At 42.0% G+C, this 24367-nt stretch overlaps 2 protein-coding genes across 2 annotated transcripts; both read right to left on the bottom strand.

Annotated features, from left to right (window-relative positions):
• Positions 1–1153: 1153 nt before the first annotated feature.
• C15H5orf15 (chromosome 15 C5orf15 homolog) lies at positions 1154–7335 on the bottom strand. The gene is made up of 3 exons (XM_005483587.3): positions 7178–7335; positions 3777–4348; positions 1154–2725 (listed from the first exon to the last, which is right to left on the bottom strand). Exons 1-3 carry the CDS (start codon positions 7278–7280, stop codon positions 2594–2596), a joined length of 807 nt encoding a protein of 268 aa, XP_005483644.2. The 5' UTR covers positions 7281–7335; the 3' UTR covers positions 1154–2593.
• A 1286-nt stretch (positions 7336–8621) lies between these two features.
• VDAC1 (voltage dependent anion channel 1) lies at positions 8622–24133 on the bottom strand. Its single transcript, XM_005483588.4, has 9 exons — positions 23947–24133; positions 17498–17567; positions 16894–16943; positions 16540–16692; positions 16397–16449; positions 14017–14244; positions 10922–11072; positions 10393–10450; positions 8622–9560 (listed from the first exon to the last, which is right to left on the bottom strand). The coding sequence occupies exons 2-9, from the start codon at positions 17562–17564 to the stop codon at positions 9469–9471; spliced, it is 852 nt and encodes a 283-aa protein (XP_005483645.1). The 5' UTR covers positions 17565–17567; positions 23947–24133; the 3' UTR covers positions 8622–9468.
• Between the last annotated feature and the right edge of the window lie 234 nt (positions 24134–24367).

The raw sequence follows: 24367 nt of genomic DNA, 5'->3' as shown, positions 1-24367 counted from the left end.
AAGCATTTTAAAATGTGCTGATTGCTGATAAAACAACCTGGTGTGCTGAGTTAAACCAGGCCTTTGCTTCTGTGAGCTTTTTAGAGAAAGCTGTCAATCATGCTGTGTGCATTCCTCCTCCAGAAGTCAGTGGGTTTGCTGTAAGAAACAGCTTAAAAGCTGTAAAGATTAATAAATATCTCTTCTTAGAAACAGCCTATCCACAAGGACAATTTGATGGAAGCAGGGCAAGGAAATACAAGATTATTCCTCAAACATAGTCCTTAAGAAGACACTGCTAGTTGTTCAGAAAGCTAAAAGAAAACATTTACATTGGTTTTGCTCTGCCAGTTGAACTGTGCTTCAAGAGCTCTGGAAGACAGCCAGCATGGATGAAGTTCATATCTATGAACTCCAGAAAGTAACACAATGTGCCTTATTTCTACTGATTTAGACTGATGCTAATTTTCTGTATTTTTTTAACAGTATTGTAGCATTTATAGCGAGGGAAGTGGCAGAAAATGTAACATTTGTCTCTTTGGCCTAATTCACAGGGTGGGCTGAAGAGAAAGTGAAACTTCTCACGTGGGTATCACTGCACTTCTGCACAGGGAGGTTGCTCACTGTGGGTGCTGTGTAAGGCCTGTGGGACCAAGCTGAAAGGAACACAAGCTTCTGCCCAGGGTGAATGTACTATTTTCTACTGTCAAAATCACTACACTTTATAATCAGTAACTTTTTTTAAGGACTAAGACACTGAATTTCTTGGGTGCAAAAGCATTAGCCACCTGTCAAATTCCAATATTTAAACACCCTAAAGAAGCTTTGAGAAGTAACCTTTCCCTTTAGATCTTGACCATAGCAGTGTTATACTTCAAAGTAAGTATGTTCAGGTAAGAATTTCAAATATCTTCCACAAGAATTACAGACTAAATAACTCAAGCTAAACAAATCTTGTTAAAGAATGTATTAATTCCCACAGCTTAAAATATTTAATTTAAGCCTTGCTATCTACCCTACACAGCATTCAACAGATGCACATAACAAACCTTCACACACCCAGTATGGACAACAGAGAAGATGGTTTTGAAATGGTTTCCAAGTCCAAGCATGAGCAAGTTCTTTATGGTAAGTTACTGTATAAAAGCAGTGAAATAGTTAAGGTAAGAAAACACAGGCTTATTATTATCATTTATTTTAAAAACCTTATTCAAAATATTAAGTGATACAAGTCCAAATACAATAAAAATTACTGCAAGAAAAGAGTTTTGGGATATTTTGCTTGTGCTTTACTTCCTGTGGTTATGAAAAGAATGCATTTAACAGTAGGATATAGAACTTTTAGCATTTCATTCCTAAAACAGTATCATGCCTTCAGACTCCTCATGCCAACAGGCGTGAAATTGATTTGTTTCCAAATGTTACATAACTACTTGAATACCAAGTTATTAATTATGGGGTTCTGATTCACCATTATTTACAAACATATCAGTCTGAAAACTAAATCACAAACAGAATGTACAGAAAACTAAAATTTTATATTTTACAACTCATGAAAACATAAATAATGGAAGTACAAAAGACAAAATTAAAAAAAAAAACAACAAAAAAACCTACTGTAGCAGTAACTTGATTTACACTAATGCATAAATGTTTGTCAAAAATGAGAGTGCACTGTCCACTGACTGGCACTTATTTTCACCTGTCTGTTACCTGGGTCAGAAAAAGAACCAAATAAATTATTCTTACAGTTTCTCCCATTTATAATATAACAAATCACATAGCCATTTCCCAACTGTCTAAAAATTCAACAGAAAGCTTTGATGTATTGAAAGCCTGTCAGCTATCTACATTTTAGTAAAATTACTCAACAAGGCTTGTTTTCCACTCATTAATTACAAAGACAATGAAGTCATAAATAGTATCAGAGAAAAAAAAGGAGAGTCAAGAAGCTGCATACCTTCACAAACACCTTAAACATTTTAGGAAATATATGGTACAGAACTTCTGAAATAAAATGTGTTATACATAATTGTTATAAAATTATTTATGGCATGAACACATATATAAATTATTAAATTGCAATTCTAGCTATTTTGCCAAAATAGGATCAAATTATGCACCAAGAAAACAGAATCAGAAAAAACTAAATGAAAGACCTGCAGCATCACAATTTAAGCACAGAAAAAAGTAATTCTATTTTAAGTTTGCAATATAGTGGAATTTATGAGCCATGTAAGTGATTAGCAAAGAGATCATTAATTTGATTTAGTGATGCCAAAGTCATTAATTTATTAGACCTCAAATATTTTATGCTTATTTTTTTGTAGTATGACTATTAAGACTGCTCCAGACAGAAGGGAATGATGCTTAATGAATGGAAAGAGCGCTAATTTATTAAATTCTCTATCTTCACAGTTGATATAAAACCCGACCAAAGTAGCAAACAGATGGATCATGCCCTTGATCTTCCATGAGATTTAATCTCCAAAACATCCAGGTCAAAGAGAGTACATCTCATTTCTGTACAAGCAGCTTATTTAGAATACCTGAATATCATTACATGACTGGGCAGGCAAAGAGTGCTAAGTTCAGCAAACTCAATCACAGTGCGTTAGAACACGTAGTCGTTGGTTATTTTCAGGGAAGGCATGGCTTCGTTAACGTTCTGGTCTAGGCGATGATATTCCACTGTCCTGGAGCACAGCCCATCCCTCCACCTTCGGCTCTGCACCAGCAGGAAGATCTGAAAGAGAAACAGGACAACTTGGAGATGCTGTGCAGAAACATTCTGGGTTTGACAGCTTCACAGTGGTACTGACACCATGGTTTTACCCCCTGTGCTGGCAAGGGCATTATTGCAGCAAAGACATTTTCTAATCACTTATTTGAACTGCTCTCAGATAAATTTTCAAAATGCAACAGCCTTCATCATCTTCCCCTATAAAGAGTTGGCAAGGCACATTACAGACAGGTCACTGCACAGTAAAGAAGGTTTTGGGGTTTTAGCTGCTTTTTTTTTTCCAGAGTCCTGCAAATCCTCACCCAGATCAGTGTTTTTCCCCAAAGTTAAACACTAAACTTTCCTCATATCTAAAAAGTAATCTATGGTTTAATGCAAATTTGTGCATGCACCTCTGCTGTGTCTGGTTGGGCTGAAGTTAATTTTTAATGCTAGCAATATATTTTGGAACAACAACAATCTGACTATTTTTGAGACACAGAATTAGTTTGTACTGAAGAAACATTTACCTGAAAATAATAACTTAGTAACTTCTCCATGTAAAACTGGAAGCAGCATTAAACATTTTCTAAAAGTTTGTAGTTACATCCTCAGAATGTCTATGATATAAAGACCATATTAAAGTGACTATTAGAAGGATTATCACAATCATAACAAGAACATTCCCACACCATTTGCAGTTAAACCTCCCTTCATTTCTTGTCTTCCTGTACAGAAAAACAATTAGTTAATGGTTCACCCCCACTTGACTTGGCTCAGGTCTCCTTTATAGAATTCATGTTGTGCACTGCCTGTGTCCATTACTGTACTGATTAATTACTGATGTCACCAATTAATTCATTTTCTTATTGTAAATATTTGATTCAAGTTCTTTTTCATTGTGCAGATAAAAATCACACTAATGATCTGCACATTAGTATCACCACAAGACTAAGTGGTCAAAGATTTCATTCTTCAAAAAGCTAAGTCCCTCTTCTTAAAAACATGTACAAGGGAATGCAACTTTATTTTAAACACTCCAGCTGTTTCTCTCAACATTTCAGAGCACACCTACCTTCCTCTTATTGTGATAGGTGACATAAACAACAGCTACTAAGAAGGCAACTACAACCAGATGAAAAAAGAAATGACTGTCTTCTTCTTCATCCAACCCTGAGACAGAGACAGCTTTTATCTTCTCATCAAGGGTCTTGATCTCCTCATTGTAATTACTGATGGTGTCAGAATTGTCATCTTCTGAAATCTCTAGAAGGTCTGGACTGTATCTGGAATTTGGTGTCATTTCATAAGCATAGTCATCTCCATCTGACTCCATAGTTTCTTTGATGATGGGTGGGGAACTATTTATTGTGTCTTTCAAATCTGTTAGAAGATCTTCTTCCTCAATTTTAGTAACTTCAGAAGCATCAACATCCACCTGTGATACTGGACTAGCAGGGACAACAGGTGACAAAGAGTCACCGTTTGCTGTAGGTGGCTTTCCTGCAGTCACTGAATTGATTTTGGCCTCCTTTTTTGCTGAGGTTAAACTCTGCAAGTTGTCTGTCAAATTCTGGGATCTACTCAGTGTTTCATTCTCACTTGCAGAAGAAATATTTCTTGTAAGAACTTCCTCTTTCACAGAACCTGAGAAAAGGATGACAAGCAATCAGCACTATGCACAAGGCACTGACTTCTCTGACAGAAAACTACTCCACAAATTTCCTTCACAGACAAGAAATCACATGAAGAACACAGCACATGTGACACTGCAAACTTTTTAGCATTCAGATGCAGAAATACACACTCCTGCACTTTGGCAACTTCCAAATAAAAGTCTTGAGTGGGACAGGAACTCAAGTTTGGAAGCACATGCCTTCCAGATTAGTGTGGCAAAGTGTCCCTGGAACTTAGCACGCCTGTTTCCCAGACATAAGAACTTCAAAGAGATGTCACCCTTCCCTCTGTGCATCCCTGACATCCTGTAGACCCATACATAATTAGCATTTTCTCCATCATCAAATCCTTCCTCCCACTGAATGAGCTGAGGTCTACAAAGGAGGATATTCTCAGGAAAGCTTTTCCTGCAGTGAAGTTTTTCATCTTTCACCACTGCATGTTTTACCAACAAAGAATGAGAGAACGCTGCCAAGTCCCCTCAGTCAGGACACAAGAGAGCAGCTCCTCTTCCCAGGCACTGATTTTTAGTGAATTTGTAGACACTGAAACAGATTTCCAACCTTCCATTACCTCAAATGAAACTACTGAACCAGGGGTTAAACACAAACACTGCCCATGCTCCTGGAGGAAAGCCTTTGTTGGCAGCAATTATTGTAATGAATTAAGTCAGAAATAGCACAGTAACAATGCACCCTCAGGCAAATTCACAACCTCTCCAATGCTGGGAGGGCTTTGCAGAACTACATTAAAAACAAGGTGAGCATTAAATCCAGACACAAAGCCCACTGTCCCTTTTCTTTAGCCAAAGGCCAGTAAAAAATAAGATGCAGAGAGAGTTTAATACTCAGTTTTTTAAGCCTAAAAATGAGCAATCTATTCATGTTTGCAGCACATCACCACCAGATTCAAACCCAGAGGCACCCTAAAAAATGTAGAACAAATTTTAGACGTTCAGCCTACATTTTCATTTAAAATGGGAAGCCATACTTGCCTTTTATTTTGGCATGCCAAACTAATTTTTCATTTTACAAAAGCAGCAATATTTTCATTAAACATTTTCAAGGCTCACAGGAAAGTTGCAGACGATAGAAATGGAGCATTCAATGAACTGCTCGTGTCAGGTTACGTGTAAGTAAAATATTACAGAGGGGACACTGAATCATGTTATTCATGGAACCTGGATATTTGCTGAGGTTCAGGTACAACAGAGTTCTTGTTTACATGGCACACTTCTGCAGGATGAATTACTCTTTAACCCAACTGGAACACACAGGAGACTCAACTCATCCCACGTGAAGCAGAAACGACAGTGCCTCTCTGCTGAAATTCAAAGTCAACCATTTCACAGCTAACACACTTTTTGTTGCTGAAAAATATACTCATCTGAATTATCATATCAACATTAACTTGTTCAGCTCTTATCCAGGACAAGTTTAGGGAATTCTGATCTCTCCTCAGGTTTAAGCCAGCTAGTTGCATATGCAGAGATAAATATGAGGAAAGGCAGTAGCAAGGTAATTTCATATTTATAGCTAGCTGGCATATTGTGAGTGAGGTCAACCTTACTGCTACCCTCCCCCAACAGACAAAAACTATATAGAGAGAGCAATACCTAAACTGTTTGAAATACAAACAAGCATATTTTGCCTATAAAACCATATTGCATCTGGCCTTACACTTCAAGTTAATCTTGAATTCATTATAACACTGAAGTTTTAGAAGGATATATGCTTAAATGCAAGGGACCCCCAGTGGCTGTTGCTGCACTTTCAGATTGAGAAAGAACAATTTCCTATTATTCCTAAAATATGTCTGGGTTTTTGTTTTAATAGCAGCTGGAAGTTTAGCAGCTAAACCACAACTGATTTATGGTATTTACCCAAAACTATTTGGCATTATAAACGGTGGCTGCACTGTTTACAATTACACAGCACTGTCAGATGATTTTAGATCCAGAGATGCCTCAGCTTCAGAAACAGATACTAATGTTCAATCATGGTGACAGAATGAGCAATACAAACACCACACATAAAAAACATGTCATGGCTAAAATTCACTTCCAGGAAAACTGCTTTTACAAAGCAAGTTGTTTCATGACTTCTGAATTTAAAAACTCTTCATTTCCTACAGATTTCTGTCCCAAATTCTTACTGCCTACTCATTAAAGCAGATGGGGGGCAATACAAACACAGCTGGTGTGCAGATACTGACTGACAAGCACGGAAAGAACTATGGATCAACAGTTCCCTTTTTTTCCTTCACTAATTCCTTTCTCTTTACTGCCCAGCCAGTACTCCATCCAAAACAAAGAGAAACTCACTGCCCCTGAAACACACATTTCTTACCAGCCTTTGGTTACAGCCCTCTGTAGTTTTAAGGGGGAGAAAGAAAACACTTAACTAGGAGTCAACTTGCAGAATAACATTAAGCTTAATTTCTAGGGGAGGGAAAACTAAAACCAGGCACGCAGACAGAGTATTTAGAAAAAGAATCCCAAATCTGATGAATGAAGTGACCAGCGAAACTGCTCTGCACAGCAACAAAAGCTCGGCACACCTGGCAGGCCTCCGGCCCCCCGCTGCCCTTCCCCCGCGCACAGCCCAGCGCCCGCTGCCCCCAGCCCAGCCCGAACCGACCAGAGGCCGGGGCCAGCCCCGGTCACCTCACGGCACGACCCGCGCCGGCCGAGGCCGCACAGCGCTCCAGGCCCAACCCGAGAGACCGGTGAGAGAGACCGGCGGGGCAACCGCGCTGCGCCCGCAGCCAGGCCCCCCCGCCCGGTCCCGCGGCGCTCACCGGGGGATTCCTGCCCGCGGGCCGCCAGGGCCCAGCCGCAGAGCAGCAGCAGGCACAGGGCGCGGCCCGCCGGGCCCCGCCGCTCGCCGCCGGCCGCCGCCATCTTGGCCCCCTCCGCGGACGTGGCGATGGCGCCGCCCCTCGTGGGGCGGCCGCGCACGCGCGCGGGCGGGAAGGCGCGGGGCGCGCGCAGGGGCCGAGGGCGGTGTCACAGAAGAGGGGAACGGTGGAATGGTGGGATGGTGGGGATGCAACCGTGCGGTCACGGAGCGCTGGAATCGCACAGCATAGAGCCAACGGGGCTGGGAAACCTGTTAGACCGTCCCGACCAACCCTCCAACGGCACTGCCACCGCCACCGTTACCCTAAACCACATCACCCAGCGCCACATCCCGGCGTCTCTGAAACCCCTCCAGGGCTGGTGACTCCACCTCCTCCCTGGGCAGCCGCTCCAACGCCCGGCCACCCCGACAGTGACAAAGCTGTCCTGAATATCTGATCTGAATATTGATGCTTCAATCTCAACTTTAGGCTAGTTCTGGTCCTCTCACTGCTTGTGTCTGCCATGCTCCTGGGAGCTGACTGCACACGGTTCTTTTGGACCGATGATGTCTGGAAGGGCTCCGCTTCTCCCGGGAGCGCTGGGTTAAATGTCTGAAATAGGAATGGCTCCCGGTGAGGGGAAAGCCATCCTTGCTCAAGCTGTGGGCTGTCCCTGAGGTGGCTCTGCAATGTCCCGGTGAGAGGATGCCAGCCTTGCACAAGCTGTGGGCTGTCCCTGAGGTGGTGGCTCTGCAGTGTCCCCGTGAGGGGGATGCCAGCCTTGCCCCGGTGGCTCTGCAGTGTCCCGGTGAGGGGATGCCAGTCTTGCCCAAGCTGTGGGCTGTCCCTGAGGTGGTGACTCTGCAGTGTCCCCTTGAGGGGATGCCAGCCTTGCCCTGGTGGCTCTGCAGTGCCCCGTTGAAGGGATGCCAGCCTTGCCCAAGCTGTGGGCTGTCCCTGAGGTGGTGGCTCTGCAATGTGTCGCTGTCGCAATGGCATTGCCTCATCGGGCACATCCCGCACCACAGCTTTTGCCATCTGCAGCCACCCACGGCCATGGCCTCCTCGTGAAAAATACAAATACTGATCAACAGCCACTGAAGTTGATCCAAGCTGTTCATTGCTCACACATACTTGTTTATACGGAGGTAATCCACTTAATGAATTCCGTAATAAAGGACAAATAAGTCATCTTGTTTTATCCATGAGATAAACACGTGTAATGTGCAGTTGTCAGAGCTTCGGCAGCACTAAGGACAGTGTCACATCTGGAATTTAATTCTACTAAATATTTTTGGCTTGTGTGGTACAAAACACGCACGAAGATGTTTCCAGTCTTCTGCTGGAGCCACAAATGTAGATGAAATTGTTTTCACAACTAATACAAACACAGAGTAAAAGATGACATTTCAATATTTTATTCAAGTCAGGTTTGGGTTTTTTATCCATTTTTAGTAGTGTCAAGTACAGCATTTTGGGGTCTAGTTCCACACAAAATGGAAGACTCTCTAAAAATGTACCCATTTAGTTGCTAAAAAAAAGTGGTAATAAAAGAAAACTCCGTTTTAGAATTAGTGATGCAACTATGTGATTGCAGTTGCAAAAACTCTTCCCTGATTATGTCCATTTTACAAGCTTTTTCATCAGTGCAAGGGGAAGGAACCACAACACAGGACAGGCAGTATTGGCTGAGTCACATCAAACCTCCTCCACAAGGACTTGGACAAGGTAGACAAACCTAAAGCATTCTGGAGACAGCAGGAGGTGTGGGATAACCAAGTAAGACAAACCATGGATGAAACACGTATCTAAAAAAATAAATTTTAAAATCCCTTTTTCAGACAGTTTTGCACATTCCCTCACTGACTGAAACCTTAGGTGTCAGAACATTTTGCTTACACAATGAACAGTACAATATAGTGGTCTGCAATTCCCAGGTTTATAACACATTATCACATTCCTTGTGCCATCATTATATTAGTAGAGGTAATCAACACCTTCCTTCTTCTTATCATGTGGCAGCTGACAGATGTGATGAGCAATTACATTAAAAAAAAAAGCTAGGATTTTTTATTCATGATTTTGTCTCCACTTCTTTAACATCATTTTTAAAGCTTAGCTGTCTTTAACCAGGACTAGCAGGACAGATACGTAGCAACACTTGCACCCCAGACAAAACATTGAAAGGTACACTATTTTCTGAAGGTAGCTATGCTGTATTTTCAGATTAGCAATTATGAAATCACTCCTTATGCTTCAAATTCCAATCCTAGACCAAGTTTGTGACCCCCTGCATTGATATTCTTGCCATCCAACAAAGCTGACAACGTCAGTTTGATACCTGCAAAAGAGAAAAGGGAGAGAAAAGTCAACTTAAAATTTGGAATGAGCTTTATGTTCAGAAAGTGCCATGTCTGTTACTGCTTTAATTTATTGGGTAGCCAAGTTAATGGGATTTGGCAGCTGGCCTTGGAAGGACTGGGCATTTTAAAACAATTTACAGATAAGAAATCTTTCTGAATTATGAAATTTATAATAAACCATGATGATAGATTCTGCTTTTTATCACTTCGAGTAATTAAAGCTCTGAGCCAATTCACTGCTGCTGGTCTACTGATTAATCTAATTTCAGAGTCCAGGATTATAAAAACCTGGGACCTTGATACATACTCACCTTTCTAAACCACTTTAAAATCTGGATATGAAAAAGCCCAAGCCCCATCTGCTGTAATATCTCATGTCAATCTGCTCAGTATTCTGGCAGCAGATTTATTACACTACATTAAAACCAATTTTGCAGCAGAAAGATCGCCCTCTTCCTGGGCCAGGGGACCTTGAGAAAGTCACATTTTTAAGAAGAATAAACTCTGTAATAGGAAGCCTCTGAAATATTAAAAATTTAGTTATTGATCTGTGGCACAAAAAATTAGTCACATATTTTATATCAACATGAGAGACTATTTGACTGGTCAGCGGAAAATGGTCTCTAATAATTCTGCTTCAAACAGATATCCAAAATTAACAGAACAGTCCCTAGAAAAGTTCATCACTGGCTTGCCAAGCATGAAGAGCAATCTTACAAAACCCATCATACTTTATCACCAAAAAACTTCTGATATTTCAAGATTAAAGTATCTGTTTATTGTTTCAGACTTTTTTCTGCATAGACTTACCTGGCTTTAAAGTCTGAGTGTATCCTAACCCAATCAGACTGGAGTTGTTCACTTTAGCCTTAAAGGGAAACAATAAAGCATTATTTAGTAATAAATAGTAAATAATTTAGTATCTTTCTTCAAAGTTCTCCATTTCTGAGAATTATGCAATAGCTTTTAAGCATGTTGGGATTTCAAGTTTTAAATCCCAGATAAATCTAGAGTTAATTTTTCTACAACTTAAATCCCAAATCTCAAAGAATCTACAGTCACTGTAGAAAAGAATGGGTTTATTACCATAATTTTTAATTTTTTCCAGAATGACACAAAAACAGTCTCAAAATAGTGCCCAGTAATACAATAAAACATTCTGTGTCTCCTTTAAGGAAAATCCAATAGCTGTGCTCTCAGGCTGCCAAAACCAAAACAAACAGATCCAACTCCACAGCACAGAACTGCGTCAAGACTCTGCTGATGGAAAGGCTGCTTTCCTTTTCCATTACAAGCACTTATTTTCAAATGCATAGAAATGTACATGCACAGGACTCACAGAAAAAGAGGCATCTGGGTCAATCTGATACTTGGCTGCTATTCCGAAGCGAGTGTTGCTATTTCCAGCTGTCCAGGCCAGATTCACAGCAGTTTCCAGTTGATCATTCACCTTCTGGTAAATGGAGCCGCCAAACTCTGTTCCATCATTCCTGGAAGGAATGCATTAGTGTCGTTTTAAACAGCACCCAAAACAATCTTTTAGTTTTCCAGTAAGAGCTGTATTTGCACAACATCCACTTACACCTCATTAAATATCCCTATAACAACTAAGATAGAGACATTAGGCCAGATTGGTTATGAAGCTATTTTTAGATGCTTCAATTCATTGCAGATTATTATATATCCACAACTTCTAAAGTGGAAAAAAAAAAATTACAAACTATCAAAAATTAGACCAACGATGACAGCTTCTAATTTTCCCTTTCCTGTAGATGGAAATCTTTGTAGGAGAGAGGTTTATTTTTCCCTGTGTGACTCTGAAATAATTATTTTCCCTGGCAAATGTTTCCTTGTGCCCTGAGAGGGCTGTACCCCAGTCACAGAGCCTGAGTCATCCCAAAACTGCCATGTCAGCATGCTTTTACCAGACACAGAGGAACTGTATCACAGGGGAAGATGCCAATTTAATGGGCAAGTCTACAGACTTTTGCAAATGAGTTCCATTTGCAACAGTCCTTATGGTACATCTGTGCTAAGGTCTATGGACTAGAAACAGAAATTGAACTAATTTTGCTTTCCAGAGAGCACTGGCCCACAGCTGAATGGTGACTAGCACAAATTCCAATTACTACTGCCCCATTGTCACACAGGAATAAAGTGTGGTAAATAAAAGGTAAAATGTTAGAGCATGCAGATCATAAAAACAAGACCAAAAGACTGCTAAAGGCCTTGCACTCCTCATAAACCAGTGAGCATCTGAATTTCCACTTTTGCTTATCTTCTTAAAGAGAGGACACATATTGTAGAAAACAGGCTTCAAACCCCAGGAATATCCAGGGTTCTTCTAAACTGTGAAATAATCTGGTTCCAATTATTAGAGTACACCAGACCTTTAATGATTACAAAAGGGGTGGATTTAGGATCTTTTCCCTTTTACCCCTTGGGTCTGATATTCTTTAATTCATAACAGTTGCACAAACAGCAGTGATATGCCTATTTAGCAGTTCAAGCAATAGCAACAGCCTCTTAAATTGTTAGAGCAATTCTTCCAGAAAAACACTACAATACTTACTTCAGATAAGACTGAAGCTCACATTAACTGCATGTGCTTGGCTCTCAAGAAAAGGAGGGATTAAAAAGGACTGAGGAGAGCTGGTTATACAGGCAGATTTTGTGCAAGGTTCCCACACAGCTCTGTCTTGACCTGCAACATTAGTGGGGGGGGCAGTCTGAGCTATGCTTAAAAAATGAGGTAAGTCATATATAAAACTAGAAATTCTCCAGCCCTACCTCCCTTGTTTTTATTATAAAATAATAATAATAATAATAATAATACTTTCAACTTCTTTTTTAACTCTAGTAGTAATAATAGCACTTTTTAATGCTAATAATAGCACTTTTAATGCAGTTGTAGTAAAAAAATAACACTAGCCCCTATGAAATTAATCTATTAAGGCACCCTGAAGGCAAGTAGCTTTCTAGAGTCCCCATCTGGTTTGTGGAACAAAAAAAAAACAAGCTTCATGCCCCACCTAGTTACATTATCTGCTCTGCCACAGCATCCCAGTGAAACACTGACCTGTGTAGATGTAAAAACCAAGCAGCCTAGTGAGGGAAGTTCCATACACAGCTCTTTCTGGGATCATACAAAAGCTCTGACATGTTTTCAAAGCTGAAATACATCAACCACCTAACTAATCTATGATTAAAAATAAATAAGATTTCTATTTGTATCATACATCTGTAATTTTGTACTATAACAGCAACCTAAGAAGCAGACCCTCAGGAATACAAGAAAATATCTGAGCCCCCATTGCTGCTATGAGTTTCTGCTGTTGCTTTAATTAACAGTAATAATAACCACAGCATTTTATAGCAAAAGCCAATAATACAATGTTTTGAACTGCTCCAGCACAACTAAGCTGAAAGTCATTGCACTTGAAGGAGCAACTTCTAAATCCTGAGTAGAAGGGGACCCCACATATTGTTTTGATGGAAGTTTTCTGCCCACAGTTTTTTGCTTTGGCAATCCTTCAAACACACTGTCTGGGCTGTGGGGGTTCGATTGTTCTGTAAGGCAGCGGGAGCTTCCTCAACCAGCTCACTGCAAAACAGCATGAAACGGAACAGAAGGCCTTTGAAGGAGTAGCTCTAGGAAGGCAGAACAGTTGTTCAGCCCCCAGATGGAAACAGCCTGGAATAGCTCTGCTACATGCAAAATATCCAATTACCCAAGGGCACGGAAAGGGGGGGCCAGGAGAATGGATTAGAGATTGCCTCATCTTAAAAAACTGTCTTCCCAAAGCAAAGGCATAAATTGCCTTTTTAAGAGGAACAGCAGACAGAGAAATTTAAGTTTTCGTGGAATTTGATCCTTGTTTCCCACTGTTGATACATTCAGAAAGGACAAGTACTTGTGTAAATATATTATTAGAAGTTGCAATACCAAATAAACTTTTACACCATATCCGTTCCAGTACTAGAACAAACCCAGTCCCTGTCTCTTCCAGTCACTCCCTTTTGCCTGTTCTTGTTCACTCTCTGATTAACTCTTTCATCTACACATCAAACCACCATTTTGCTTAATGTTCACAGATGTAAAAGGAAAGCAATGCTTTTATTTCAGCTTTCACAAAGAGTATTTTTATAACTTACTTTTTTTATTATATCACTAATGGATTCTAACAGTCCTTATCTGTTAGACAGACACTGGACCCTTGGGTGCTCAGTGAGTTCCAGTTCCTTCCATCATGCACACAACCCAAAGAAAAGGTAATGCAGCTGAAAAAATACAGCTTGACATCTTTAATGAAGAATTAATTTCCAATTCACCATTTCCTTGTTCACCATTGCTGAACCTCTGACCCTTTCATTGTTTAGTAAGCAGCAAAATCCTTCCAAATTCCTTTTTAGTGCCTGTCTGCCAATACTTACACATTAGTATGAAGCTGGAATTCATCAGTCTTATAGCCAACAGCGAAGTTGCTCTGGGTTACTCTAGACTTTGCTGTCTCAAAAGTCATTTGGTAGCCTGCCAGCCACCCCTCGTAGCCCAGCACAAGAGCTCCACGTATTGAAGGACCCGCAATATCAAAATCCATGTCACAGCCAATGTTGATGTGCTCCCTTTTGTACCCCGACTTAATTTTAGCACTCTTTTTCCTAAAGAGAAAAGACAGATATCATATCTTTGCAAAGGTACACCTGTAGGTAGCAATTCCATCATATCACTTATTTAACTTAGTGTAATAGTTCCTGAAGACAACATGTGCATCCCTAGAGAGCCACATGATATGTCACCTTGTCATGTTCACCTTTACAAAATCCTAAGTCAGCTACAGTGAATTCTTTGCAAATGAGCTATAAAATGTGCTGTGGTGCCCCCAAAGCACTTCTGGACTGTCTTCTGAAAAACAGACACACACAGATGGGAATTAACAAAACCATATCCTCATCTCCAACCAAACAGTTTTGGAAGTTTGGTACATACAGGGAAGGAATGGAAACTGTAGAAGTTTACAGGTTTGCCACCAGAAGTCCACAGTAGTGGACTTGCTTGCCTGTCCCAAGCAAAAGTCTTGGCAATCCCAGGCAAACAATTTTTAGACAATCCTAGTGAATTGGGTAATTTTATTCACTGTGACAGACATTAGGAAATCACTACTTTGTGAAAATCTCTGCTGTGAGCAGGCTGCTTCAGTGGCTCTGACATCCCCATTTCTCCTTATGGTACTTTGTGAACTTTAATGGTTACAGCCATATACAGCCACCAGAAAGCTGCCAGGTTAAGGCAGAAATAAACTTTCCTGAGTCACTTGTTTATTTTTATACTATTGGCCAGAACAGTATTTTCTCATGTGTTCTTAGGGTGATTTACATCAAGGGTACAGACTTTCACAAGGCAAGAGAGTTATGTCTAATATATTCAGTGACTCTTAATTTAAGATTTTTTTCTTCTCTTTTTACAAGTGTCTTCTGTCTTTGACCAAATCTTTATTGAAATCTTTCTGAAAAGTCGGGCTAATTTGAAATTTCAAATCAACCTTTCACGTCAGCTAACAAAAACAACCTCCAGGAACAGTTTCAGTGCTGTATCAGACCCACACAGAAACTGATCTCTTTTTATTATTATTAGCTCAGACCCAGGAATTTCTTGTGTTTTGCAAATCAGAAATAAAGTGCAGGAGTGCCAAAAGCACTCATCTGCAACTTCTGTAAAAGCCAGCAGTACCTCTCCCACCAATGTCACAGGGACAGAGGTAAGAACACAGAGTGCTCCAAAAAATGACTTTACCTGCTGAAAGATTTGTCACAGTCAGTAAGTAATAAGGAGGGGAGAAGAAATCTCATATTCAGTCACGGTGCATCACTGTCAAACTAAGCCAGGTCACAGCAGGATTGAATCTCACTCTATTTAACCACATTTAACAGTTCTCTTGAGGCAATCATAACTACAGTGTCTCTGAAGTGCCCAAGAAATAGTTCTAGACCTGTAACATCATTCTTGAACAAGGTTTTTCCTTTTAATTTCCCTAAGAATCCTACCAGTAAAGAAATAATTATAAAAATCTACCTGAGATTTTTTCTGATTAACAAAAATATCTTGTTAATGTAGAATTAGGAGTGGACTGAAAGCAGCTGACAATGCAGAACACTAAATCTAAAAGACAGGGTGAAAGCTCCCCTGGGACTATTACCCTGAGAGCCTGCAGTGCAGTCTGCTGCTCTGGGAAGCTGATGTGCAGTCTTTTCACTCACTGGCAGCACTGCTTGCACAGATAATCAGGGGAAAAAAATAAACTAACATCTAGAACTACAGCTGCTGCTTAATCCCTCTGGCCCACATAAAACATGGCATCCAATCACCATGTGAGGAATACCCATCCACCACCCAGGCACACTGTGGCCTGCAAGAATTCAGATGATAAATTCGGCTCGGGACAAGAGCCCAGTTCTGTGTCAGCCTATCAGAGCTGTGGCCAACTGGCCCCTGGAGCTCGTTAAGCTTTGCATTACAGCTGACTTGTTTGGTGCTTTTATTGAGGCAGCAGCTCATCCTCTGACATGGCCAAAAATACACAATGGAGCAAAACCACAACTTTTTCTTCACTCTCTAATTCTAACTATAATTTTCAAGCTATTGTGTTTAAGTTTGCTTGCTATAGTTAAGGATTATAAAGGGATTATTAACACTAAGGTGTAAATGACATCGACCTGATTTCATCATACACAGGCTGATTATTACCTGTCTTGATATCTCAGGACAAATACTTTAAAATGCCTTTTTTGTCACTTTAGCTTACTCATTTCTTACCCAGTGTTAGGAGAGAAGGTGGAGTCAAAGGTCAGCTTCAGGCCCCGTGCAAGCTGAACAGAAAAGAAATTCAGTGATTGGATTTCTAATTAGACATTGGCATATGTGAATTTGTAAATTGCTTTACTGGAGCCAAAAATTACCTGATCTTCAAGAGTAATCTCAGTGCCTAGTGTGTTGTCAGTGTTCCACTTTTCTGTGAACATCAATCCATATTCCACCCATCTATATTTTGTTTCCAAACTACCACTGACTTTGTTTGTTTCTGAGTTTGCTGAACCTGAGCTTGTAAATTCCTGAAAGAAAAAAATAATTTATACACATATGTATTTGTCAATATATACATATATACAATCAAGCAAATGCTTATACTTGCAGGACATATCAGTCATTATAATTTGTTAAATATTAGTTCATATAAATACAAATATATTTATTTTTAAAAGAAATATACAGTAATCACAAAACCACCGCAATGTTTTGGATTTCAAACTCACCAGTCCATTTTCAGATCTTGTTTTCAAATCAAGCTTTATTAACCCAAAACCTAGAGAGTAAGTAAAAAATATGAATCATATATATGTTTATTTGAAAAGCATTTCTGATTTATTTCTTAAAACTCTCTTTTTCACCTGTGAACTATTAAATAGTTAAACCAAGGGTACAGTTATCAAACCATGTGTTTCTAAGAAGCAGCTTGTACCCACTTCAGATAGCACTTGACTGATGAATCCCACTGACCTCAGCAATATAACTGGGACCAAATTAGGTAATAATACTTTTATTCCCAGTGAGCAGCATTCTGTTCATAAGCAAACTACTGCCATCAGTGATCCTGTTCATTAATACAAGGGCACAGCCAAAATACAGCACACTATTTTCTCACAAAACCAACAACAGTTCTGTGGGGAACAGGAAGAATTTTATCAAAAGAAAAGTAAGTTACCCTCCCTTTCTAAACAGCAAGGGCAATGTGAAGCTGTGATTCTGTGGATTCTAATGGAAATAATTGGAGTATTTTCAGGGGAAAGTAATAAAATCCTAACAGTTTCAGGAATCAGGTAGACAGCAAATGCCCAAACTTATTTTGGCTTTATTTACCATATCCCTTGGTGAAAATATCTCTGGCAGATTTGCCCAGGTCAGCATATGCAGGTGGAACAGCCATTTTCTGGAAAGGAAAATTTAAGAAATAAAAAAAAGGAAACTACAGTATTCATAAATTTACTTAATTCATTTAAGCAACAAGAAACTTAAGCTCATTTCAGCCTCTTTCATTTTGTATCCCACACCCACCACCTAAATACAGCCTGAAGAAAGCAGTTATTGCAAACGGTGTGATTTCATTTTGCTCGGGAGCCAGCAGCAGCAATGTCCATGTACTTGCCACTAAGGATGTGAAACAGGCTGCAGAGCTAATTAAAAGGAACTGTCTATGCCTTTCTAAAGAGTTAACTGTTGTTTTCTTATCAGAGTAACTCACAAATGAACTTCTGTTTTTTCAAACCATTTCTCGGAAATGTTTCTTCTTTTTCTCACAATGGATCTCTGCATTCTGATGTAAAGCATTAGGACCCCAACTCATTCACTAAGGAAATGTAACCAGAACAAGCATCTACCATCAGGAACATTTCTCTTCCCCTAATTCAGAACAGTAAATGGATAAAAATTATGTCAGCAAAATCAATAAATGGACATTCTTATGCTTCAGTTTTCTTTGACTTTACTATCACTATTAATGGGTTAATGTCTCTCCCTAGACTTTGACCTTTCGGTGTTTTTCTGTGCACCTGAGAAAAAACTGACCTTGCTGAGAAAAATTCAGCCTGCAGAGAGGCTACGCTGTGAGGCCAGGCCATCGGGAGGGCAGCCACAACCCTGCTTCAGCAGCAAAATGCAGACTGGAGCTCCCTGCAAAGGCAGCCCAGGGCTGGGGACACTGCAGGGGCAGCTTCCTCCACTGTGCTTTGTGTCTGAGGGATGCCCACACTGCCATGGAGCCCCTCACTTTCCCATCTTCAGCAGGCCCTGACATTCTTAGTTCAGTGGCCTCTTGCAAAAGACATAAATGCATCCCATTTTCTCTGCCACTGGGAAAATTGTCTCACCATACACAGAGGAGAAAATAGGATTCTGAGAGGAACAAACCGAGAAAATCTCCTTTTTTATCCAAGTACAATAATTTCTACTCCCTTATTCAAATAAAGTCATTTCTTTAGGGGAGACAAAGTCAAGCTATCTGAAATGGTGCACATCTTCTGTCTTTGTAGACAAGATTTCCAAATTCTACACAGCAAAGGAGATAAATTGTACTTATAAAGCTAATCCTCTTGATACCAGATGTTGCACTAAAATTCCATATTCACTAACATTTTGGCTATTCAAAAGTAATAAGCATTTTACTACATATGCATGCAAATGCTTAAAAAACTGCCTCACATTGTTACTCCTGAGCATTCAATGTTGGCAGAAAACAACTCCTTTAAATCCCACACAAACCCACTAGGTCCAAACACGAGGGTGCCTTAATATCTCCCTGGCTGCAGCCTGGGATGCAGCTCTCAGGCGAGCTCACCACCCCATGGAGATCAGATAGGGACTTTCTGCAGTCACTCAGCGCCTCAAGCACTCCAGACAACAAGCTGGGGCCTGTTAAAGCAGGATATTGCTATTGCATAAAGGAAGAATCCCTATCCTAGAGGGAACAAAACAGATCTGGTGGCTGAATTAAAAGCAAACGGTCTTTTCAGAATATAAAGTAGGATACAAGGGCACATACTATGGTGTAGCTTCAGTTGCAGACTACCTGGGTGCATGTCATTTCTTCCCAGCTATATCCACTATTAAAATGCATCCTCAAATACACAACCAGCTAAAGAGTTAATTTTTTTTAATTCATATTCCAAAGCATATTTAGCTGCTTATGTTGCACGTAAATTTCTCTGCTTGGGTTTGTTTTGTGAAAACATAAAAGTAGGGATTTAATTTTTGTACACAAAATTAGCCTTAAAAAGGAGGAAGAAAAAGGGAAAAAACCCCAAAAACATAAGCAGAAAAAACCCTTAAAAAAGTATTACCATATTTGTGTAAGTAATTCCTCTGCTCCTCATTGAAGTCACTAGAAGCAGATACAATACCCTGCTTGGAAATCACCCCCCAAAGTCAGGCAGCACTCAGGAGAGGTTGGCAGGAGTCAATAAGAGCTGTCTGTGTACAGCAAATGCTTCGGCCTTGCCAGAGCAGCCCAGCCCCATGAGAACCCTCTGATGGATATTGCCATTTAGCATCATCAAAAATTAAAAATATTACAAATCTCTGCACTTGAAAAATCAAATAAGCATTGCTTTGAAAGATAATGCACTGCTCTGCCAGCTGCATCTCAGAATCTATCAGACCTATTTTATCAACAGTCCCTTTGAGTCACTTCATAAAATCAAAATATTTTCTTTATAAATGAATGTTGTATGCTTTTGGGCTGGATTTTTTCAGTCATGTTTTTCCCTTCTCCACACCCATGAAGCCAAGTTTTGTTCCCTGATGCCTGTGTATCCCCTCTGGCTGTGGCCAGGCTCATCAGGTGCATGAGCTGTGCCAGGCTGCTCCACTGCTGCAGTCTGGGCCCAGAACAGTGGGAGACATGAGAGCTCCACTTAGGCAATTACTATAATTAGGGGACAATACTGAAAGCCAAATCCCTGCTGGTTGTAAGGCAAATCATATAACACACACAGAGCAAGGTGTTTAAAACTGCTGAGTGTGGAAAACGCTAGGAGCTGTGTACTTGGTGGCTAACCTTGCCATTGTCAGCAAGAACAAAACAAAAATTTCTGTTTGCACTGGCTAATAAGAAGGCTCTTGTTTAACAGATGGAAAACAAACCTGATTACATCCTGTGCGAGTACAGGTTGTAAGACAAGCATGCTTGGCAGGGATTCAAACTCTTAAAGGATCAAGGAATGGCCGTGGCCAAGTGCCCTTGCTTTTCACCAGTGGGATCCCTGCACATTAACTCAGATTAGGTTTGGACTGAAATGAATTCACTGCTTTTATCCTTGTCCAACTGTGCAAATAGCTCAGCGTGACTGCAGACCTCAACAGAGCAGGCCAAGCAGAATATCTGTAATGTGTTCTAAGGGGGGAAATATTTTTGTTTCTTGAGTAAGAAACAGCATAGCACAAGTGATGACTGAAGAAAAGCTGAACTGAGGAGTAAGCTCCAAGTGCTGCTGTGAGCATACCTCCAAGAATACCTGATTTATAATTGCCACAGGGAGAAAACAGGAGTTCTCTTTGGAGCTGCAGGACCCAAGAGGCAGCCCCAGTGAAGATTTCATTACAGCAGGCCAAATTTGAGTATTTTCCAGTGTCACAGATGGCAAAGTTTTCACTTTATGATGCAATTCTGAGCAATTAAATCAAATTCAGTCCAAAAAGTAACAAACCCACAGGGTGCCCTGGCAAATACAAGGATTGGCTGCAACCAAAGGAAAACTCATCTCTGCTTGATAACTGTCATACATGCCTAGGTTAAAGTTTCCCTGCACATATTTATCAGGTTTATGATATTTACATGGGGAAAGGAAGGATCTAAAAATTCAAGATAAGAATCAAGTCTATTATAAGAATAAAATTCCCATGAAGACAATGGAAGTCTATCAGACTGCAGGCTAAGAAAGTAAAAAGGTTGGATTTATCCTTATGCAGCCACATTTTATTCCAATAAATCTGAACTCATGTACCATTTCTTGATGGTACCCATAGTTCTGAACATTGCAGCTCCCTGTCTCCAAAAGCATGAAAGTAGCACAGCACTTGCTACTTTTGCAAGTAACAAAAGGTGCTACTTTGCTGGGTGGACACATTACAGCTGCTAGGAGCAGCTGGGAGGGACAGACGGCATTGGGTTATGTGACCAGGTACTGTCTGTCTGCATGGGGAAAAACCCACATGAGGCTCTTTTGCCTCAAGGTTAAAAAGAATACTAATTTATTTTTCATTTAGGAAATTTTTCATTTAAGGAAAAATTATTCCTTGGAATGAAGCAGCTTTTAGGTGCCTTTCTGGACCCCCAGCTTGGGCAGTGTCATTTCCCAGCCAATGTCTGTTGTGTCAGTGCACCACAGAGGATGGGGCTTTGCTCTCAGACAGAGCAGGGCCCAGCTCCCTCCGCATCCCATGGCTGCCTGGAGGCACCAACTCCACTTGGCACCAGTGTCCCTCTACAACATCCCAGGGGAGCTCAGTGCTGGCTCCACACGTTGGGTTTTATGGTCCAGATCCCAAATTCCTTCAAGCCATGCCCACAGTCTACTTCAGATCAGGTTCAGCAGCCTCATTGTGCAGAGATTTAAGAGCACACTTACCCCTAAATACATGCACAGTCACACAGAGGTCAAACATCAAGTTAGGCACATTCATGAGGCTTTTGAGAAGCCAGTAAAAGCACGTGGTTTGTAAATACTCGGCATTATTACACACAAAACTTAACAACACTTTTTGTCCCAACTTGCTACTGTGCCAACATCATATAATCCATGCAGCATTATGACTCAAAATTTAAGATGGGGAGTCCACAATTTCTTTTGTTGCAGACATTATAAAGCCACGCAGCGTCCCTGTGTCACTCACAGGATCCCAGCCCTCCTGCTGGAGCTTTGCTCTGGAACTGCATGCATGATGGAGCACATTTAAACAAGGGTTTATGCAGTAACTCTGTAGCCCAATAAACACAGGAGCATAAAGGAAATAAACCCCTTAAAAGCAAATGTAAATATTATTATTTAGGCTATACTAATTATGGAATTAAAGAAAGAGCCTGCTCTTAATCATAAGGGTACACATTAGGAACTGCAGTGTTGTATGGCATTCCCTTATTAAACTATCACATAGAACTATCGATTAAATTCACTGTGGGGGGGAAGTCACAGCTTGCTGTAGCTACTGTAGTTACTAAACTGCAAGGGAAGAACACAGAACCACATCCCCACATGGTAAATTCAGCTGTTTCTGTTAAATACCTGCAGAGGAGGAAGAGAGCAGTGCTGCTGTCCCACCCCGTGGCACCAGCATGGCAGGCCCAGGCCAGCGCACGCCCGGCAGCGCGCTCAGGAAGGGACATGTCCCTCGCTCCCAGCCCCATCAGGAACACCCAGCACCACATCAATGGGCATGAGTAATTAAAATGGAATTTTGTCTCCCAGCACGATGTGACAGCTCACAGGAAAGGAGCATCTGCTACACCAGTGGATGTGTTTTTCCCTACCTGCAGCAAATGCCAAGGCCAGGAAGGCCTGAGCTGCATCCTGCCTCCATCCTAACAGTACCAGGGCTGGGGACATCCTCTTGCTGCTACAGCAGCCAGCAGTGATGTCCCCCACACCTTCACACCCCCATACACACACCCCAAAATGTGGGCAGGAAGAAAAGGTGGATCAGTGCAAACCTTTGATGGAGAGTGCTGAGGGGAGGCATTATTCTGGAGTGTCATTACAATAGTGCAAAAGCCTATTTCTGACAAAAATTCATAGGTGAAATGCCACGAGAAAGGTGATTATTCAGCCATCCACTGTACCCAACAAAACAAACTGCAACACACCTCTATTCTTACTAAGTCATCTGAGAAACAAGCTGGGATCTGTTTCTGCTGGAATCACTATAAATATTCCCCAGAGACACAACCCTGCATTGGTCACTGATGATGAGTCAGCTCCACTCCATTTTCTGAAATTTTTGTTACCGTTTTTTTTTTTTTATTTTTCAAATACCTAAAGACTGAATGAGTCAAAGAGTTTTCCCCCCTCCAGCAAGAGTTGTTCCCAGTAAGGGCTGTGACAAGGCAGAATCGAGGCAGCTGCTGCTGCAGCCCCACAGTACTTGGTATGGGAGCGGAAAGCAGAGACATGGGGATTTTTAAACTGACATTATTCCCCACAAGTACAAACCTATATTCTGAGAATAAGCAGAATGAAATTAAAGAAGAAATCAGTTTGTCTGCTTGGCTTGAGGCTTGGGGCTTTGGTACATATCAGAATGAATCTGCCAACCCACAAGAAGGATGCCAGGGGCGCAGAAGAGCGAGGTGAAAGGGATGTCAGAGCCAAGACGGTGCTGAACGCGGGCAGGTACGGCCACCTTCGACCTTTGCCTCCCGGGAAGGAGCAGAACGGTCCCGCATGCTGGAGCGCTCGCAGGAGCCGCCGTGGCCCAGTGACCTTTCTCCTCCCGTCACGGGGCCAGCGCCCGCTCCGCCGAGCTCGGCCTCCGCCGCGGCCGGCGCATCCCGGGATGCGGCGCCGGGGCCCCGCCGCGCCCGCTGTCCCGCCAGCCGCGCTGTCCCGGCCACCCGCGCCTCCCCAGCGGGCCCCCGCGTCGCAATGCCCGGCATTACGTAAGGACACGGTTTTATCCCCGTTCCGCCGGGCCGGGGTGGGCAAACCCGCCCGGGGCGCTGCGGGCTGCCCCCGCTCCCACGCATGCCCCGCGCCCGGTCCCGCCGCCCGCATCGCATCGCCCCGCACCGCGGCCCGGCACCCAGCCCGGGACGGCCCTACCTGCCCCCGCCGCGGCGGCAGCTGCGCTCCGCTCCGCCTCGGCCTCCTCCGGCGGCGGCTGCCCCTGCCCGGTGCCTCCCCGGGCTCTGCGACGGCGGCGGTGCGTGACGGCGGGCGGGACCGGCGGGGCGGGGCGGCCGCGGCGGGCGGGGCGGCCCGGGCTGCGCTGCGGAGCCGCTCCCGGGCACGGGGCTCAGCCGGTCACCCCTCGCGCCCCGGCCAAGGCACCGCAGCGGGCCCCGGCATCCGCGGGATGCGCTGAGGCCCCAGTACAGCCCCGGGCACCTGCAGCGCCCGGGTACCAGAGTGCCCGGCTCTGCGGGAAAAGAGACCAGGTGACTTTTAAAGGGCCCTTCCAAGCCAAACTACACTGATTCCATGAAAGTCCCTATTTAGTCTGAATTAGCTAAATTGCCTAGAA

The sequence above is a fragment of the Zonotrichia albicollis genome, chromosome 15, assembly GCF_047830755.1.
Source record: "Zonotrichia albicollis isolate bZonAlb1 chromosome 15, bZonAlb1.hap1, whole genome shotgun sequence".
NCBI classification, from domain to species: Eukaryota; Metazoa; Chordata; class Aves; order Passeriformes; family Passerellidae; genus Zonotrichia; species Zonotrichia albicollis.
This window is presented reverse-complemented; position numbering and strand designations above follow the sequence as displayed.

Excerpts from the sequence above, each read along its gene's own strand:
- C15H5orf15 (XM_005483587.3), bottom strand. The coding sequence starts at position 7,280 with ATGGCGGCGGCCGGCGGCGAGCGGCGGGGCCCGGCGGGCCGCGCCCTG. Across the intron at positions 4,349-7,177 it reads CCGCGGGCAGGAATCCCCCG|GTTCTGTGAAAGAGGAAGTT; the intron begins GTGAGCGCCGCG and ends TCCTTTTCTCAG. Across the intron at positions 2,726-3,776 it reads CCTATCACAATAAGAGGAAG|ATCTTCCTGCTGGTGCAGAG; the intron begins GTAGGTGTGCTC and ends TTTCTCTTTCAG.
- VDAC1 (XM_005483588.4), bottom strand. The coding sequence starts at position 17,564 with ATGGCTGTTCCACCTGCATATGCTGACCTGGGCAAATCTGCCAGAGAT. Across the intron at positions 14,245-16,396 it reads ACCTTCTCTCCTAACACTGG|GAAAAAGAGTGCTAAAATTA; the intron begins GTAAGAAATGAG and ends TTTTCTCTTTAG. Across the intron at positions 10,451-10,921 it reads ACCCAGATGCCTCTTTTTCT|GCTAAAGTGAACAACTCCAG; the intron begins GTGAGTCCTGTG and ends TTTCCCTTTAAG.